The 20,784-nt window shown below is 34.5% G+C and overlaps 1 protein-coding gene and 3 pseudogenes across 4 annotated transcripts; 2 read left to right on the forward strand and 2 right to left on the reverse strand.

The window, feature by feature from the left end:
* Positions 1 to 1,592: 1,592 nt before the first annotated feature.
* AT2G05960 lies at positions 1,593 to 6,764 on the forward strand (annotated as a pseudogene; the record flags this gene model as incomplete). The annotated part of the gene is made up of 1 exon: positions 1,593 to 6,764.
* A 676-nt stretch (positions 6,765 to 7,440) lies between these two features.
* AT2G05970 (F-box protein (DUF295)) lies at positions 7,441 to 8,574 on the reverse strand (the record flags this gene model as incomplete). The annotated part of the gene is made up of 1 exon (NM_126610.1): positions 7,441 to 8,574. The coding sequence occupies one exon, from the start codon at positions 8,572 to 8,574 to the stop codon at positions 7,441 to 7,443; it is 1,134 nt and encodes a 377-aa protein (NP_178654.1).
* A 4,018-nt stretch (positions 8,575 to 12,592) lies between these two features.
* Positions 12,593 to 16,723, reverse strand: AT2G05980 (annotated as a pseudogene; the record flags this gene model as incomplete). The annotated part of the gene is made up of 1 exon: positions 12,593 to 16,723.
* Positions 16,724 to 17,061: 338 nt separating this feature from the next.
* AT2G05985 lies at positions 17,062 to 18,495 on the forward strand (annotated as a pseudogene; the record flags this gene model as incomplete). Its single annotated transcript has 1 exon — positions 17,062 to 18,495.
* Between the last annotated feature and the right edge of the window lie 2,289 nt (positions 18,496 to 20,784).

A 20,784-nucleotide genomic window follows, 5' to 3' on the forward strand; every position in this document is an offset into this window, starting at 1 on the left:
TAAGACTGCATAAAGAAATCAAAAGAAGAATAGAGTTTAGAAAATATCTTTTCTCTACAGGGTTTTGAAATCTCTGATGAACTCTCCAAAGCAAAAGTAAAACTTAGAATATGGTTTTTAAACATGTCTAAAGGTTTGGTCTTAACAATGACCTTAAAAATCTATATATAAGTTCCTAAAAACATTTAGAGACTAATAATGCAAACAAAGAAATTTTCTGGGGTAACTTCTCGAGACTTCAAAACTCCATAGCGTTAGACTTCTTATTGGGTCGCGAATGGTGTAGATCGACATCAGGAGGGTGTCTGTCAACACTCTTGCCTTGGTCAAGATCCAAATTCGTCATTCAAGCTTGATTTCCTTGGTTTGGTTTCTGAATACTCCATAAACTCTCAATGCATCCCTAAAGTGCAAAAACCTGAAAGTGACTAGAAAAGACTCTAACACCTATACCTATATCATACCTCTAATTGGTAGATTATTCTAAATAACTTCATAAAAATAATTTTGTTGTAAAATTTACAAAAGGGTTAGTAAAAAGGGTCTATTAGTGCGTGAATGATAGTTTTGTAGATTGGATATATCTTGGTGAAAGACTATGTCAATATGAACAAAGTAGAGATCATATATATGCAGTATGACCAGGGATGTTAAAACGGGCTTGAAGCCCGCGACCCTAAACGGGTACTGGGTAACATTTTTAACCCAAAACCGTTTATTTAATCTATTATTTTACGGGCTTTTAAAATACGGGCCCATTTATGCTTATAACAAAACAGGTTTAAGCAAAAATACAAACGGGTAGCCCATTTAATTAGTTTTGCTCCACTAAACAAAACTAGTCGTTTAAGGTTAGGTACGACATACACAACACATGACCATGATCTCGATTTCTTGAAGTTGTGAAAGTGAAATTATTCAAGAAATAATTTCATCAATCAATTTAGGAACTATTGCATGAACCCATAAGCGATTTGGATTGGTTTGTCTCTCTTCGATTTTTCAATTTTTTCTTTGATTGAAAATTTGATATATATATATATATATATATATATTGAGATTATATCTGTTGTTTAATGGCTTAGGGCATTCGGTCGTGACGGAGAGAGATCTCAAAAGTTTTCATTTGTAACTTGTAAGGTTAGATTCTAAACTTAAAATGATGAACTTTAGATTCTCTTTATCCCACTTCTATTGTGTATTTCACAAAAGTATGGAGAATTGAGCTATGAGAACAGTTTTTGGTCCTAGAATTGTTGGAGTAAGCTTGAAGATAATGACTTAAGTTATAAGTTATTTAAATATAGGAATAGATTAAATCTTAAGGAGATATCTTAGGAGTTAAGTTAGGAGTTATCTAACCCTAATCCTATTGTTATTTGGTTTTAAATCTCTATATATATGAGTCCCAAAGTTGTGGTGAACCATATGAGTTTTAGAGAGATTAAGACTTTGAAATTGTTTAGGTTTGAGTTATTTCCTAAGCTTAATAAGAGAGTAATTCTTATATATCTTTGAGTTCTTAATCTTCTTTGAAACTAGATTTGGTATCAGAGCATCCAGGTTTTCGATCAAAGCAAAGGATTGAAAACATGAGTGAGATTATTGCAGTAAACAACAAATCAAAAGATGGAGGAGGATCATCGTCTATTCAATGTCCGATGTTGAATAACACAAACTATACGGTATGGTGTATGAGGATGGAGGCTGCACTACGAGTGCATAAAGTCTGGGGAACAATCGATCCTGGATTAGAGGACGAAGAGAAAAACGACCTAGCCGAGCCCTTCTCTTCCAATCTATTCCGGAGTCACTTATTCTTCAAGTCGGAAAACTGAAGACTTCAAAGGCAGTATGGGATAAGATTCAATCTAGGAATCTTGGAGCAGAACGAGTCAAAGAAGCAAAGCTAAAAACTCTTATGGCAGAGTTTGACAAACTCAAGATGAAGGACAATGAAACTATTGATGAATGTGCAGGGAGACTTTCAGAAATTTCAACAAAATCAACATCTTTGGGAGAAGATATTGAAGAAACAAAAGTTGTTAAGAAATTTTTGAAAAGCCTACCAACAAAGAAGTATATTCATATAGTTGCAGCCCTTGAGCAAGTTCTAGACCTCAAGAACACAACATTCAAAGACATAGTAGGGAGAATAAAGACCTATGAGGACAAAGTATGGGATGACGATGATTAACTAGAAGACCAAGGTAAATTAATGTATGTAGATTTGGGTTCTCATTACATGTCTCAAGAAGGAGGCAGAGGAAGAGGAAAAATCCGTGGTCGGGGTAGAGGCAGAGGAAGAGTTGGTTATAAGCAGAGAGATCACTCTAAGGTTACTTGTTATCGCTGTGATAAATTATGCCTCTAATTGTCCAGACCGACTATTGAAGTTAATCAAGCTCCAAGAAAGGCAACAAGAGGCTGAAGACGATGATGATGATGAAGTGGAGTCTCTTATGATGCATGAAGTAGTGTATCTCAACGAGGGAAACATGAATCTAGAGATTTATGAAGCATGTTCTGACAAAGCTTGGTATTTAGACAATGGTGCTAGTAATCATATGACTGGGAATCGTGATTGGTTTTGCAAACTCGATGAGATGGTCACTGGAAAGGTTAAGTTCGGAGATGATTCACGAATTGACATAAGAGGCAAAGGATCGATATTGTTTTTGACCAAAAATGGAGAGCCAAAGACACTAGCAAATGTCTATTACATACCCGATCTCAAAAGCAACATCATAAGCTTGGGACAAGCTACTGAGGCTGGCTGCGACGTGAGACTAAAGGACAACTACCTGACATTACATGATCGTGATGGTAACCTGTTGGTGAAAGCAACAAGATCGAGGAACAGACTGTACAGAGTGGAGCTAAAAGTCAAAAACACTAAATGTTTACAACTTGCAGCACTTAACGACTTAACAAAGTGGCATGCTCGATTAGGTCACATTAATCTTGAGACCATAAAGGCAATGGTAACAAAAGAATTTGTGATTGGAATACCTAGTGCCCCAAAGGAGAAGGAGATCTGTGCTTCATGTATGCTTGGGAAGCAAGCAAGACAAGTTTTTCCGAAAGCTACTACTTATCGTGCTTCTCAGATTCTAGAACTCATCCATGGAGACTTGTGTGGACCCATTTCACCACCTACAGCTGCAAAGAGAAGGTACATACTAGTTCTAATTGATGATCACTCACGCTTCATGTGGTCATTTCTTTTAAAGGAGAAGAGTGAAGCATTCGGAAAATTCAAGACTTTTAAAGCAACAGTTGAGCAAGAAACCGGAGAAAAAATCAAAACACTCAGAACAGATAGAGGAGGCGAGTTCCTATCTCAAGAATTTCAGACATTTTGCGAAGAAGAAGGAATCATTAGGCACCTCACCGCGCCTTACACTCCTCAGCAAAATGGAGTAGTTGAGAGACGAAACAGAACCTTGTTGGGAATGACTAGAAGCATCATGAAACACATGAGTGTTCCAAATTACTTGTGGGGAGAAGCGATAAGACATGCAACATATCTCATTAACAGAGTGGGAACAAGAGCTCTTATCAACCAAACGCCCTATGAAGCTCTCAAGAAAAAGAAGCCAAATGTTGAACACTTACGCGTGTTTGGTTGTGTGAGTTATGCCAAAGTTGAATTCCCACACCTAAGAAAGCTTGATGAGAGGTCGAGGATTCTAGTCTATCTCGGAACAGAAACCGGCTCCAAGGCTTATACATTACTAGATCCAACCACGCGGAAAATCATAGTAAGCAGGGATGTAGTGTTTGATGAGAATAAAAGCTGGAAGTGGGCTAACTCTGAATTGATTGAAATTCAGAAAGAACCAGGAATGTTTACTCTTGCTCAAACAGAGTTTCACAATAACGAAGAAGTTGAGAACGAAACCTCAGAAGAAATAGAAGAAAATGAAGCAGAGGACTCAACTAATAAAGACGCAGAAGACGGTCTTGATGAACCAAGTGTTCCTGAACCCAATCACAGCGATGATGTACCAGTCTTTACACGCTCAGGAAGACAGGTCATAAAACCGGCACACTTAAATGATTATGTGTTGTTGGCTGAAATTGAGGGTGAACGACTTCTGCTTCTGATTAATGATGAACCCTGGGATTTTAAGGAAGCAAATAAATACAGAGAATGGCGTGATGCGTGTGATGAAGAGATCAAGTCAATAATAAAAAACAGAACATGGAGCTTAGTCTCTCTACCCGTCGGTATCAAACCAATAGGGCTGAAGTGGGTGTTCAAGATAAAGAGAAACTCTGATGGGAACATAACTAAACACAAAGCAAGACTCGTTGCAAAGGGTTATGTGCAAAAACATGTTGTAGACTTTGATGAAGTGTTCGCTCCAGTGGCTCGCATTGAGACAGTTCGATTCATCATCGCTCTTGCTGCATCTAATGGGTGGGAAGTGCATCATCTAGACGTCAAGACTGCATTCCTACATGGCGAATTAAAGGAGAATGTTTATGTCACCCAACCGGAGGGCTTTGTTACAAAGGGAAGTGAAGAGAAGGTCTACAAGCTGCATAAGGCTCTCTATGGTTTGCGCCAAGCTCCACGTGCATGGAACATTAAGCTCAATGAGATTCTTTAGAAGTTGTTATTCGAAAGGTGCTCTAAAGAACCTTCTCTGTATCGGAAACAAGAGGGTAAGCATCTTCTTATAGTTGCAGTCTATGTGGATGATCTACTTGTCACAGGTTCTAGTCCAAAACTGATAGATGACTTCAAGAAAGGAATGTCAAAGAACTTCGAAATGAGCGATTTGGGAAGGCTCACATATTATCTTGGCATTGAGGTCACACAAGAAGAAGACGGGATCATCTTAAAACAAGAAAGATATGCTAAAAAGATCCTTGAAGAAGCTGGAATTAATGAGTGTAAATCAATTCTTGTTCCTATGAATTCTGGTCTAGAACTATCAAAAGCACTTGATGAGAAGAGCATTGATGGACAACAATATCGGAGAAGTATTGGTTGCCTAAGGTACTTACTACACACAAGGCCAGATCTCTCTTACTCCGTTGGTGTCTTAAGCAGGTATATGCAAGATCCCAGAGAATCTCACGGAGCCGCCTTGAAGCAAGTCCTGAGGTACCTTCAGGGAACTACGGGTTACGGTCTTGTATTTAAGAAAGGCGATAAGACTGGATTAGTTGGTTACAGTGACGCTAGCCATAGTGTAGACGCGGACGATGGTAAGAGTACCGGAGGGCATGTGTTTTACCTAAATGAGTGTCCTATTAGTTGGTGCTCACAGAAACAACAAGTTGTAGCTCTCTCATCTTGTGAAGCCGAGTTTATGGCAGCTACAGAGGCAGCCAAGTAAGCCATTTGGCTTCAAGACCTGCTTGCTGAAGTTATTGGAACACCATGTGAGAGAGTTACATTACGAGTTGACAACAAATCCGCGATTGCACTCACAAAGAACCCAGTTTTCCATGGAAGAAGCAAGCACATTCATCGCAAGTATCATTTCATAAGAGAGTGTGTAGAGAATGGTCAAGTCTCGGTAGAACATGTTCCCGGAGTCAAGCAAAGAGCGAATATACTAACCAAGGCACTCGCGAAGATCAAGTTCAAGGATATGAGAGATCTCATTGGAGTTCAAGACTTGTCAAATGAAGACTTCAAGCTTAAAAGAGTGAATGTTGGAGTAAGCTTGAAGATAATGACTTAAGTTATAAGTTATTTATATATAGGATTAGATTAAATCTTAAGGAGATATCTTAGGAGTTAAGTTAGGAGTTATCTAACCCTAATCCTATTGTTATTTGGTTTTAAATCTCTATATATATGAGTCCCAAAGTTGTGGTGAACCATATGAGTTTTAGAGTGATTAAGACTTTGAGATTGTTTAGGTTTGAGTTATTTCCTAAGCTCAATAAGAGAGTAATTCTTATATATCTTTGAGTTCTTAATCTTCTTTGAAACTAGAAGGATGAAATTGGGAATGCTTGAAAAGGATTATGGAAAAAATAATCCATCAACTTCTAAGTTGAAAAAAGAGAGCTTAGAGAGATACTGGTAATGCTCTACACAGATTATCAAGCTAAGTCGCGAACACGTTCTTTAGGTGTCACAACAACTCCAACTCCATATGACTTAGTTTCTGAGTCTCCACTTGATGATGATTTCGATAATGTAGGTACTACTCTCTTTACTATACTATAATTTTATAAGCAATATTTTGTTATAACTAACTTGATGTGAATCTTCAGGATCTCTTTGAACTTGAAAAAAGTATCGGAGTTGGTGTGAGAAGCACAAAGACACATTTGGGTATTTATTTAGATGAGCCAAAATTAGAGATGAAGTATTTTTCGATTTGGATATTTTGAGCTATTGGAAAAAACCATCATACACTTGGTTATTTAGCATCTATATGGTACGAGAAGTGCTGGGTATCCCCATCACTACCGTAGCTTCGGAATCTGCGTTCACTCTTTGATCTCGAGTGTTGACTCCATATAGAAACCGACTACTTCCAAGGAATGTACAAGCTCTAGTTTGCACTCGTAATTGGTTACGAGGATCTGAAGATCATAAAGATAATACTCTGTTTTAACTAATTATATAATTAAGTGAATTTTTAACTAATAATGAAATCTTTAAATTGTAGGTACCATCGAAGTCAACGATGAAATTGGTAATGAAGATGGTAGAAATGTAGGGAGTACTTCAGCAGTGGAGGGTTCAAGGTACAGAGATTCAAGCGTTCGGTCAAACAATGATGATTTGGAAATCTAGACGTAATGTTTTATATTTTGTTATTCATGATTTGGAAATCACTCTTAAATGTTTTGGTCTTTTGGACGTGATAGTTTCATACTTTCATTTTTCACGTATGTTTCATATTTTTTTTTGTTTTCTTGATAATACTTTTAATATCTTAGAGATGTATTATATTTTGGACTTAATCAATTCTCAAATGCTTCATATTTCAGTTATCAATTCTAAAACAAAATTAAATCTCAAAATATGGTCAAAAGAAAAAATCAGGTAAAACTTTTTTCAGATGGGCCTAAACGGGCTTTTAAAAGTTTGACAGGCTTAAACGGGTATAAAGTAAACGGGCTTCAAAAAAGTTGTTAAACGGTTGCGGACCTAAACGGGTCCGTGCCTTAACGGGCCGGGTAGCCCATATTAACAATACTACGTATTAAACAAAATAAAAGTATAGAAAACCAACTCAAGAACCTATTACAATGATTTGAATATTGGAAATTAGTGTTATTTAGAATTCTTGTTATTATAAAGTTTATTTCAAAACATACTTTGGCAATTTTGAAACAAAATTATACCAAAATTATAATGGTATATTTTTTGGGTTCAACTATAATGAAGGTTTTTTTTTACGGCTATACAAAGATGTCCCACCACCCTATTCTGATGCACATAGTCATCTAATAAATCTAATAAGGAGATTGACTGAAACTTGGGAAGAACCATCGAGCATCAGAGAAATCATTGGAGGAGGAAACACAATATGGCAAAGGTTCACTCTCTTGGGTTGTAAGATCAAAGATAAATATATGGTCTAGATGTTTTCTACCATAATCAAACCCACTAATATAAATTGAGTTTCTCTTGAGCCCGGGGATGTCTTTGGCAACAATAGTAATACCCATATCTAAGATCAATGCCTCATCGCCCAAAGACTCGATTCTTTCCCAACGACGCTTGATATAGTTCATCTTGTAGATGCGAAAGAGCCATCTTTTGGACTTTTGCACTACACTAGCTACCTTCAAGAGTTCTCCAGATGTTGTTAGTGCAATGTTTAGCCTCGTGTCAATATACTCTTTCACATATAACTCTTCGTCAGTTCTTCTATCCGGAAGGAAGTCTTGAAAAACAAAGTCAAATGGAATATAATTTTCAAAAACACCATGTGGATCCTCTCTAGACAAACGCCAAATACTTAAAGTAGAATCATTAAAATGTACGTAAAGTTTTTGAGTCTTGTGTTCGTAAACAATTTGTTCTACGGATAGTTCTTCGTTCATAGAGAAAACTTGTTGCCACGTGTGATTCCCTTTCTTGGCGTAGACTAAAGAGTTTTTTATCTTCCACACAACTATATAATCTTTTGTTTTCTCGTCTATCCAAAGACATGCTACACTAGATTCCAACCTTGGTAGATCAAACTTTGTACGTGGTAGATCAATCTTCTCACCGGTTAAGGGATTCAAAATGTTGAGATTACAGAGACGATCCATCATTAGGATCCAACTACCGTAAGTAGCTAGACAATTACTCAGCATAAAGCCAACACCAAGATCTTTGGTTTTGTAAAGACTATCTCTATCATCTGGAACAAACAACACACAACTATTGTTGTTGTTGTTATTGACGTTGTTTCGAGGGAATAAAATTAGCCATGGAATCTGATTTTGTGTTGGGACGCAGTGTCTCGAAGCAGAGTGCCACGATGAACAAACTGATCTAGTTCGATTAAGATCCGAGAAACTCAATAGTTCGAAAACACATCGCAACACGTCTGGACAAAGCTCTGACCAACTAGCTTTCTTATTTGTTTCGATCATTGATCAGAAATGTTTTTGAAATTTTGTTGGACATAAAGAGACACACAAAAGAGGTGTTTATGTTTACAATTTTGTTGAAATCATTGGGATTGCATATTTATAGAGCCAAAGCAAGTTATAGTTAAAATCTTAAACATCAATATATAAATTAATCAATTGAATAATGAGTGATTGTATATTATTTAGATTTATTTTGTATAAATTCTATGTTCAATAACCATTATATTTGGGTATGATTTAATGTATAACAAGTTTGGTATATATATATCATATAAGTCATACTTTGAAAAGGGTTACTAAATTTAATAGTTATAATTATTTTTTAAGTTTAATGATTAGTTAATAATGATTGATATATAAATTAAAAATTTAATGTATGTTTATTTTAATAACACATGTTCAAAATGAAAGTAATATATTTATGCATAAAGCAATGTACTCCTCTTATTTTATGTTTTTGACATCAAAAGGTAATCATTTTAGATAATGTTATGTTTTGTAAAACTATAAGTGATTGTTGAACATAGAAAATTGGGTATATAGATGGAGTAACACATTTAATAGTGTTTAATGGATTGGATAACAGAATGGAAAATAGTTTTAAGATGACACATGTGCATGCTAATTTTGAGATTTATTCGACAACCAAAGGTCTTTATTTTCATGATGAAAAAACTATATGGTCACAACAGGTAATTTTAGAGGAAACATTCTAGAGAAAAAAACAATTCTACCTCTACATGCATTGGTTAGAGAAATAAAATAAGAAAATTATCAAAGAAAATTTTCTCCACTAAATAGCGAAGAAAAAATTGAAAATTAATTTCTTCTATTTATTTTACTAATTTTATTTTACCTTAATTTTTTTTAGACAACTATTTGTACCATAAGATTACTAAGGTTATGATTGGTGAAACTTGAGCTTAAAAGTGTTAGAATAATGTAGATTAATTAAGAATGAAGAAAAATAAAAGGTTTAGAGTAATGAGAGTAAAAGAAATAAATTAATTTATTTTATTGTAATTTACTCTCAGTTCATGTACACAAAGAAGGAAGACTTTTCATCTTTGGACAATATTATATAAGACAAAACACTTTTTGGACAATATATTTTAATATGGATTGAATTTATTTTCCTTTCATTTTCACATGCTTGGAAGAAAACTAAGATAAATGAACTAAAACAACTTTTCTCTTTCATTTTTAATCTAACAAGATTTTTTAGTCACAGCTTAAAATATATTGGCAATAAGTAAAAAAGATTCTAAGTATTTTTTTTACTGAAATTTGCTCTGACTCTAATTTTAACAAAAATAACTAAAATGACTCCTCTTGGCAATGGTTAACTAGAATGACTCCAATTTTAAGTAAAAAGACCTGTTGACCTTAATCAACCTTAATACCATATTTTAAGAAGAAAAAAAACGAATTATGAATTAAAAAATTAAAAAATATCAATGAAGAAGATCCCGAAAAAACTGGATCTTGTTAATATTAAAAATTATAAATTTAGAATATAAATTGAAAAATATAAATTAAGATTATATTTAAAATTATAAATTAAGAATATAAAATCACAAAAGGACGCGCAATCAAAAGATCGTGTAAAATAAGGAAAAATCGAAAATTTTGATTTTAAAAGAATATACTCTTTATTGTCAATTTAATGCATTAAACATCAAATATGGAAATAAATTAAACAAATCTACTGTAAGCAATTATAAGTCTGTCGTAAACCAATGTAATCAAACCGGTTTACCCATGCTCTCAAACCGAGAAACATTTTTAGTTGATCAACATTTTGGTTTTACTTGGGACTAGATGATAAGAATATAATAACGAGATGTTTCAAATTTTGAAAAACAAATCTATCAACAAAAAGTCTATCATCACTTAAAAGATTATTCTAGTAATAAACATATCTTGCATAACATTACATGATTAAATCTATTATGCTTAGGATCAGAAAAACAAAACTGTCATTAGTAAAAACAAATCTGTTGTCACTATGATATTGTCTAGTAATTTATTTTTTAAAAGAAAATCTGCTGTAAAACGACGGATTTACCAACAAGATAATAAAATCTGTCATTACATATAACAACTCTGTCATAATTAAATTTCTTTTTCTTTTGTTGAATAAAATGTGGCAACACGAGAGTTTTAATTGTGAAATAATAAATCTGTTACCAAAACAGAAAAACTCTCCTATTTTCTAAACAAATATGTCACAGACTTTTTTATATATCTATAAATTTTAATAATTATTTAAAAGTCTGTAGAGTCTACCGAAAACAAATCTGTCGCGAAAAAATAATTTGTGAAAATCCAAAAATCTGTAATAACTAAAACTAAATAATTATGTGGTATAAAAAAGTCTGCCTAACAAAAATTATGGTGGATCAACAAATCTGTCGTACACAATAAATCCGACACAACAGGATGCACAGATTTATCAAACTCGACCAAAATACCGGAGTGGCAGTTTCGTAAATAAAATTGATTTTTTGCCATGCTAGAATTAAATAGTAATGGCATTCGTGTAATATTATTTTTCCTTACAAAACAAATAAAGGACATTTTAGACCAAAATATTACTCATATAACTCATATTTTTAGTATATCATTTTAGTAATTAAACCTAAAATATGGGTTTCCCTAGTAAATTTCCTTTTTTTAAGTTACGTTGTTAAATTGTATTAAAAGCTTCACATAAATAGGTCAAATATCTAAGTAGGTCAAACAGTATAAGTGGTAAATCAATTCTTTCACCGGTAAAATGATTTAAAATATTAGAATTTTAGACGATCCATTCTTAAGGACAAATCGTGAGATAATCTATACTAGATCGAACCTTAGTGTCAAATTTCTATCAAAGTAAAACCTTGGTAAATCAAACTCTATAAATGATATATCAATTCTCTCGCTATCTAAATGATTAAAAATATTGAGATTACAGACGGTCCATCGTTAGAAGCTAGCTACCATAAGTAGTTAGACAACTACTACGTGAAACACATCGAAGCACGTCTTGACAAAGCTCTGAATAATTAGCTTCCTTTTTTATTTTGCTCAATAATCATTTGTTTTCACAATTTTGTTGGAAAGAAAGAGAGCCGCAAAACCATTGTTGTTTTTAATTTTTTTGATGAAATATACAATATTTATAAAGCCAAAGCAAATTCCAATCTTTTAAAAGTAATTCTTAAACTTAAATATATAATTTAACCATTGAATGATTACATTTTTTCCAATGATTTCATATATATATATTTTTGGGAAGGTAACTAAACTTAATAGTTATAGTTATTTTGTAAGTTTGATTATTAGTTAATGATGATTGATGAATAAGTAATTTTAATGACACATGTTTAAATTAAAATTACATATTTATACCATGAAAAAGGTACTCTTCTGTTAACAAAGAAAATGTACTCTTATGGTTTTGACATCAATAGATAAATTTTCTCTTTGTCCCAAACTTTACATGGTAAACTATATAGAATTTTTAAACATAAAAATATAGGAGATATTGATGGAATAACACATTTATGATGTTTAATTGATTTGATACGAAAAGCGACAATATGCAAATATCATTTTCACTAAGAGGAAACATTATAGAGAAACGAAACAATATTTTCCACTCGTACATGGCTAATAGAAAATCCAACTACTAAGTCCATATGCTTGGTACATAGTTGCGTAATTGTATACATACATTTAATAATGAACGTAGTTAATACCAATTAGTCTCTATACTGTTGGGTACAAAATTATATCTAATTTTTTTTGTCAAAGATTCAAAAAAGTCCTTATTATTATTGCACAAGAGATGTTTCATGGACTGCGGACGAACTCATATTACAAAGAAAAGTATATGACAATTAAAACAGACATGAGTAAAGCTTATTTTTTTTTTTTTTTTTGAAAGAATGTAAAATTATATTCAACCAAAAAAAGACTGTTTTTACAATGAATGCTTCATGAGTTTAGAGAAATTCAAAATTGTCAAAGAGATTGAAAACGAGATCTTCCTAGCATAGTTTTATCAGTGAACTTAGCAAGTTTCGCAGCAGGGATAGCAGTTTCCCCGTGTCGCCTGCAGTTACGTTCTCTCCAAAGACTATGGATCGAAGCTTGGAAGGCATAGCGAAGAGTGAAGACGTGTAGATATGGTCTAGACGAATCAAGAAGATGTGGGGTGATGAGATTCCAATTCAAGATGTTCCTGCCATTAAGGAGACCTTTTGTTAAAGAGAACCAAACGTGAGAGGAGTAGGGACACGAGAAGAAGAGGTGGTCCCTCGTCTCCAACTCCTCACCACAGAACACACAATCATACCGAGCCCCTGAGTTCCATTTGCAGATTTTGTCACTCGTCGTAAGCCGATTGTGAAACGCAAGCCAAGTGACAAAAGAGTATTTCGGGGTAGAGGCAGAAAACCAGACCCCTCGATACCAATCGCAACGTAGGCTTATGGATCTAATTTGTTGCCAAGTTTTTGATGAGGAGAAAGAACTCTTGAAGGTATCTTCCTTTTGTTTCCAAAGTGAGCGATCGCCATCTGTGCTTCTATCTTGTCTAGCCAGCTCAATTTGGCTCTTAATTTGATTTAGAAAATCTGCTCTGTGACGCTTTCTTCTATGAGTATTCATCACCTCAGCAACTGTCGCATTATTTGGAATTCCCAAATCTATTGTTCCCCGAGACCCCATGTGTTGATGCAGTCTACCAAGCGGACACCAATGATCATGCCAAAACGAAGTGAAAGTTCCTGAACGGACCTCCATTCGGTGAAACAAACGAGCTTTATCTCTCTGTTTTAGAATTTTTCTCCACAGCCAGGAACCTAACCCCGTGTTCTCCTTGACAGACCAAAACGTTTCTTTGCGTATCAAATGTTTGTTAACCCATTTTACCCACAGAGAGTCCCTAGCCGACAATATTCTCCAAATGAGTTTCAGCAAACTAACTTCATTCGCCTCCTTTAGTGGCTTTAGTCCCAAGCCTCCTTCCTCCTTCAGCTTACACACCTCCGACCAAGCAATTTTTGCTTTCTTAGTATTTAGATCTGGCCCAGACCACAGAAAAGCTGAAAACATCTTCTCTATCTCCTGAAGACAAGCTTTTGGTAACCGAAAAACAGAGAGCCAAAAGTTTGTAATACTAGATAGAACTGACTTGATCAATTGTAATCTACCCGCAAAAGACAAAAACCGGTTGGTCCAGGAGGTTATTCGTGCTCTTATCTTCTCCACGAGAGGGAGATAATCCGACTGCGTCATTCTCTTGGTGAGTAATGGCAAACCGAGATATTTAACCGGTAAGGTACCTAACTCAAAGGGAAATTGTTGAAGAATTGAAGTTTTGGCATTAGGAGATATCCCTGCCATGAAGATTGTTGATTTCTCTAGACTAATCTTTAACCATGACATGGCAGCAAACTTCTCAAAAATTGCAAGAGTTCCCTGTATGGATTTAGAAGTACCATCTGAGAACACCATTATATCATCAGCGAAACACAAATGTGTGAGATTCATGTTACGACAGCGGGGATGATAGCTAATCTTTTTTTCCACAGCAGCCTTATCAAGCATACAAGAGAGGACATTCATACAGATGACGTAGAGATACGGTGATAAAGAACAGCCCTGTCGAAGACCCCTTTCACTACGGAAAAATCCTGAAAGTTCCCCATTTACTTGTACCGAAAAAGAAGCAGTACCAATGCAAAGCTCAATCCAATGAATAAACATTTCCGGTAAGTGAATAGCCTTGAGAACGTTGATCAGAAAAGGCCACTGCACAAAGTCAAAAGCTTTCGATATATCAATCTTAAGAGCACTCCTACTAGAGATTGATTCCTTATGGTAGTCTTTTACTAGTTCAGAAGCTAACAACAGATTCTCCATCATCAAGCGGTCTTTAATGAAAGCAGATTGGTTTGGTGCAATAGATGCAGGGAGAATTTCTTTGAGCCGGTTAGCCATAAGCTTTGAGACTATCTTGTATAAAACGTTGCAGCAAGAAATAGGGCGATAATCTTTCATTCCACTCACTTCATGCTTCTTGGATATTAAAGCTAGAATCGTGGTGTTTATTCCTTTTGGCAAGAACCCCTTCAAGAAGAAAGACTGAATAGCTATAACCAAGTCTCTTCCCAAAACCGGCCACGCAGTCTTGAAAAATTCAACTGTATAGCCATCTGGACCCGGAGATTTATGCTGCGGCATAGAGAATAACACCTTCTTGATTTCATCCTCAGTGACTTCTCATTAGTTTTTCATGATCCACGGTGGAGCTTCGATAGGTTAATATATTTTGGATTTCAGCGACACTTGAACCCTCGAAATCCTCTGGCTTAGCCTGTAGGAAGGATTTAAAAAACCGCACTGCTTCCTCCTTGATATCATCATGACTCGTGCACACTCTACCATCTGTACACTGAATTTCACGGATTGAGTTCATGGCTACTCTGGCCTTTACACTATTGTGGAAATACTTGTTGTTCTTGTCCCCAACATCTAACCAATGCAACTTAGACTTTTGCTGCAAATAACCTTCCTCCAAATCTGCCAGAGAGTTCCAATGAGTATGAGCTTGAGTTTCTTCTGCAATTGCTTGAGAGGAAGCTGTTTCCAGAGTTTTTTGCTACTTCTCACATAAGGATGTGTAAGCTTCAGCCACTCTTACAGACAGATTATGGAGTGTACTTCGACCAAGTGACTTTAAAATAGGCTTGAGACCCTTTAGCTTTTTGGAAAAACGAAACATTGCAGAGGTAGGATGAAAAAGTGCAAGTGTACCATCCCAAAAATCTTTCACAATTTGCAGAAATTCAGGCAATGTAGTAAGAACATTGTTAAACTTGAAGGGACCTTTTGGTTGTGTATTTCCACTAGCAAACTTTATTCGACACCGCAGATGATCCGAAATCCCTCCTGCTTCAAAAATACTATAAACCGCAGGAAATTTGCGAGTCCATACTTCATTTACTAGAACCCTATCCAATTTTTTATTGACTAAACCCTCCTCTCTTTTATTGCACCACGTAAACACTGGCCCGTGATAACTCATATCAGCTAGGGAACAATATCTTACGACGTCTTGAAAGTCTCGCATGCCCTGTGGAATGAATGGTGAATTCACAAAATTTGAATGATCCTCCCCATCCAAAATTTCATTAAAATCACCCAGTATCATCCAACCTTTATTACGAAACATTGGCAAATCGTAATGATTCCTCAAATCTTCCCAAAGTTCTCTCCGTTCATCCACATAATTCGATGCATAAATAAAAGAGACAAAAAAATCCTCTGCATTTTCTTCCGTCAAAACAGAGCAAGTAATCAATTGTCCACTTTTGTAAACCGGAGTAACTCGAACCGTATTCTTCCAAACCACCCAAATTCTTCCTAAACGATGATGTTCATAGTTTGTCATAGAGGACCAGTCTCGAAAGACCTTAGATATGATACGACTGGCTCTGTTTTCATCCACTCTCGTTTCTATTAAACCCCCAAAAGTTAAAGAATCCTGTCTGACCCAATCATGAATTACAGAATGTTTAATTGTTTTGTTGAATCCGCGCACATTCCAGAAAAAACCAATCATTTAATGAAGTTTTTTGGAGTTTCTTCTGCTCGAATTGCTTGAGACATTGTCTCTTGCTTTTTGAGTAAAAGTCTCCGACAGTACTTTATGGGAGCTCTTCGAGGAACGAGGGAGATTGACTCTCAGCGCCCCTGTTTTCTCCGTCTCCGGTGCCGAGTTCTTCAGAGCCCCCACGTTGGAATCCAAAACTTCCACCTGTTCCCCACGCTCTGTCTCTTCTTTGTCCCCATTCTCCTCATGATCACTCAAAACAGAGTATCGAGAAGAGGATAAAAGCGTTACTTGGCCGAACTCTAAAGGTTTTCCATTTGATTTTTCAGAACTTTTACTTCCTTTCCCTGGAGAGACTAAGGACCAACCATCTCCGTCTGACTGAGTGACTTGTGGTATCACCTTGTCGGAGACCTCCTGATTTTCAACGACCTCAGAAAGTTGCAAAGTTGAGTTCTGTATCTCAACATTTGTATTCACTTTGCTAACTATCACATTGTCAGACACAACCGCTAGAACTTCACCTTCTTCTAATTCCATGACTCTCTCCTTCAATGGAGACTTCGGCTTACTCACACAAACATCCACGAGATGACCCCATTTATTACAACAAGAGCATTTAGGAGGCAACCAAGGATAAACGAACTCCACATTAACATCTTCTTCATCCTCTATACTGAACCTGAAACACTTTGGAACCTCTTGCGAAAGATTAACTTCAACAAATACTTTTGCTTCATCAAACTTAGTGCATAACTCTGTTTCAGGATGAAGTCTAATTGGATTTCCCACTGGACTGGTAAGAAAGCTTAAACCATTCCAGGAGAACATGGAATGGGGAACATTTTTTACTGTAACCCACAATGGCATAGTTTTAGACATGAGTAAAGCTTATGGTCGAATAGAGTGGCTTTTTATTGAACATTTACTAAAGAAAATTGGTTTTTGCGATAAATAGTTTTTTTTGGATAATGTAAAGTGTCACATCGGTTCGATATAAGATTCTAACTAATGGACAGCCTCGAAAGTTTGATAGTCTCTGAAAGAGGCTTAAGGCAAAGAGATCGTTATCACCTTATTTATTTATAATGTACAGAAGTTTTTGTTGCCAATATTCGGAAAGCAAAAAGAAAAAAAACTTTTACAGGAATGAAAGTAACACAAGCAAGTCTCTAGATCTCTCACTAATTATTCTCGGATGATAGCTTTTTCTTTTACAGAATGACAAAAAAGAGCAGTGCGCTGTCGTTTTAGGAATATTAAAAAGGTATGAAGAGGTTTTGGCCAACGAATAAATTTTACAAAATCATCGGTTCAATTCGGACACAAGAAAGAAGATTCACTGAAAGACGAACTTATGAGAACTCTAGAGATCACTAATTTAGGGGGCATGGGCTCTTATTTAGGATTACTGAAAAGCCTAGGAGGCTCCAAAACTAAGATATCTTCTTTTGTGAGAGAGCGCTAACAAGAAAGAATTAATCGTTCGGCAAAATTCTTATCTAGAGGGGGTAAAGAAGTAATGATTAAATCGGTAGCTGCTGCGTTGCCTACTTATGTAATGTATTATTTTAGATTACCAAAGTTGGTAACGTCAAAACTTACGAATGTAGTAGCAAAACTTTGGTTGAGCTCAACTGGAGAAACAAAAGAAATGCAATGGATGGCATGGAAGAAGTTATGCGAGAGAAAATCTAATAGTGGGATTGGTTTTCAGGATGTGGATGATATAATACTGGGTTATTAGCGAAATAAATATGGCGGTTTATTAAGGTTCATGATTCCTTATTTGCAAAGGTTTTTGAAGGGAGCTATTATCAAAAACCAGATCCAATGGATCTGCTCAACCTCTGGTTAACAAAGGGCTTATTAAACGAATAAGCTCTGGATGATCAAATTCAGTATGGAATGATCCCTGGATACCAGCTTAATCCCCGAGGCCAGCTATAAACAATGGTTATATTCATTAGCATATCTTCTTGTCAAGAATTTGATTGATGATCAGACAAACACTTGAAATATAGATTTAATTCAGAATATTCTTGATCCCAAGGATATCCCTTTTGTATTTGCACTACCCATAAGAAAAAATAACAAACCTGATTTTTTGGATTGGCACTTCACGAAGTCTGAAAAATATACGATCGAATCAGGATATTATACGGAGCAAATGACGATAGGTGAAAACCAAGTTTGTTATTTTGGCCCAAATTTTACGGCCTCTCCAAGCCCACTCTTGGAAAGTCCAATGCCCGCTAAAATTGAGACATTTTATTTGGCATGTTATTACTGGTTGTGTGCCTGTTAATTCTTCTATAATACTATCTACAGTGCACGTGTTGAATTATTTATTCAACTGTTGAATCTCCACATTGCACCTGTTGAATAATTAAAAAAACTTACGTGAATTCAACATGTTTATAAATTTTGGACCCACATGTGCCACTTGTTAGTAAGTGAGTGGGAGGTGTGCTTCAAACTCAGAAACGAAGGGTGTACTGTACAAAACTTTTTTTTCATTTTTTTTCGAAGAGTGCCACTTGTTATTGAGATGCTGACACTTGCTATATTTTCTTGGAGATTTTTATTTCATCTTATCTTTTTACAATCAATTATTACATACAAAAGTTTTTTTTTAAAAATATATACTTATATAAAAATTTATGACTTCTATATATACATTTTTGCAGCCATTTTAACAAATAAATCCTATAACTGGACTTATTTACAACCCAATGCCATTAGCATTAATTTTTTTTCCAAAATAATTAATTTTACTTTAAATTCTTAATTTAAATTGTCAATTACATTATCAATCAAATTTAATCCAAACAAACTTCACATTAATCCCTTAAAATTAGCATAAACGTATTTGTTAGCAATATTTTAAAACAAAGTTTTTTGTTTAAATAAATATTATTCTTACTAAACGTTTTTTTGTCTAAATAAATAAACCCTGTATTTGAACTTATTTACAATGTCATGCTATTGGCATTAATTATTTAGAAATTAAAATATTTAATTAACGATTTAAATCTTCTAAATCTTTGCTTTTAGAGTTATTATGTCATTACCTAAAAGGCAAAAAATATATATATTTTTAAATATTATTATTTATATATTTAAACTTTATAAAACATTATTAATATTTAAACAAAAAGTTTAATATATCAAAAAATTTAACATCATTATATAATATATAGTTTAAAAAATCTCAAAAAAAAATCCGTCATATTTTGTGATTCAAAATTTTAAAAATGAACATATATTAACCAATTAGCGAAAAATGTGTGGGTTCAACATCCCGCATCGACTAAAATATTTAGACAATGATTCATAAATAAGATCAACATTAATAAAATAAATGTTTTTTTTGCAGGATGGGTTTTGCGGGACGGGTTTGGCAGGACGTTACTTAATAACAGTTGTAAACTATAAAATAAAAATATTTTATAGATAGATACAATTTACAAATTTTTATATATATACTATCTTTAAAAAATAAATTGTCCCCGCGGTGTACCGCGGGTTAAAATCTAGTTTAAACTCTATAAATGGAGGCTTGGTTCAATTTATTTGGACACATAAAAAAATGTCATTTCTACCATAATTTTCTTATTCTTCTGCCATAAATTCTATATATTATTCTACCATAATGTCATTTTTAATTAATTTAATTTAGTTTTAATAGATATTTTAACTTAATTTGTTTAACAACTATTATTATGCATCACGAAATATAAGATATAAGAAAATAAGAATAAAAGAAATAGTGGGGTTGGGTGTTGAATTTTATTAATAAAAAACATTGGAGTGATAAAAAATTAAAGTAAGGAAGAAAGAGGAAATGATGTGAAATGTTCAAAATTGAGGTGGAGGTGCTGAATATGTTTTTGCATTGTACATAGTTTTAAGCATTTAACTATTGAATTAATATTTTCAATAAGTCATTGTAGATAGTCATAGAGAAAACAATTAATCAATACTATTTTTGAATGCCCACCAGCACTCTAAACTTGCACATTATCACAAATACCAACGGTCCCAGGAATTTTCCAATCTTCATCGGTCTATGTAAACATAGATCATTTATTTTGGAGAACACATTTATATTATTTTATTTTTAGCTTTTCTTGGATTATGTGATACATATGGAAAGCACAAAATGAAAAACTTCACGAAAATATGGATCGAGATCCAAGGGATATTCTCAAACTAGCGAAAAACAAAGACAATGCTTGGACGTTAGCCTGATTGGAGGTTGCAAATGAAATTCAAGCCTCAGTGGCAGTTAAGTCGGTTAATATAAATCTTTCAGGATATCATTGTTTCATTGATGACTCTTGGAAAGATAGTGACAAGTTTTTGGGCATGGGATGGTTCTGTATTTTACCAAATGAAGGACATCCAACCATGTGTGCTGGAAGCACTCGTCTGGGCAATGAAATGTATGATTGGCCAAGAAAAGCGAAAAGTAACGCTTTTTATAAACTGTAGATCTGATGAAGATGATGTATTTTCCAACAAAATGGCCAACATTCGCTACATACTTAAAGACGATTCAGGAAGATAGTGATGAGTTTGATTTTTTTGATTTATCT

This window comes from Arabidopsis thaliana, chromosome 2, assembly GCF_000001735.4.
Source record: "Arabidopsis thaliana chromosome 2, partial sequence".
In the NCBI taxonomy this organism is placed as follows: domain Eukaryota; kingdom Viridiplantae; phylum Streptophyta; class Magnoliopsida; order Brassicales; family Brassicaceae; genus Arabidopsis; species Arabidopsis thaliana.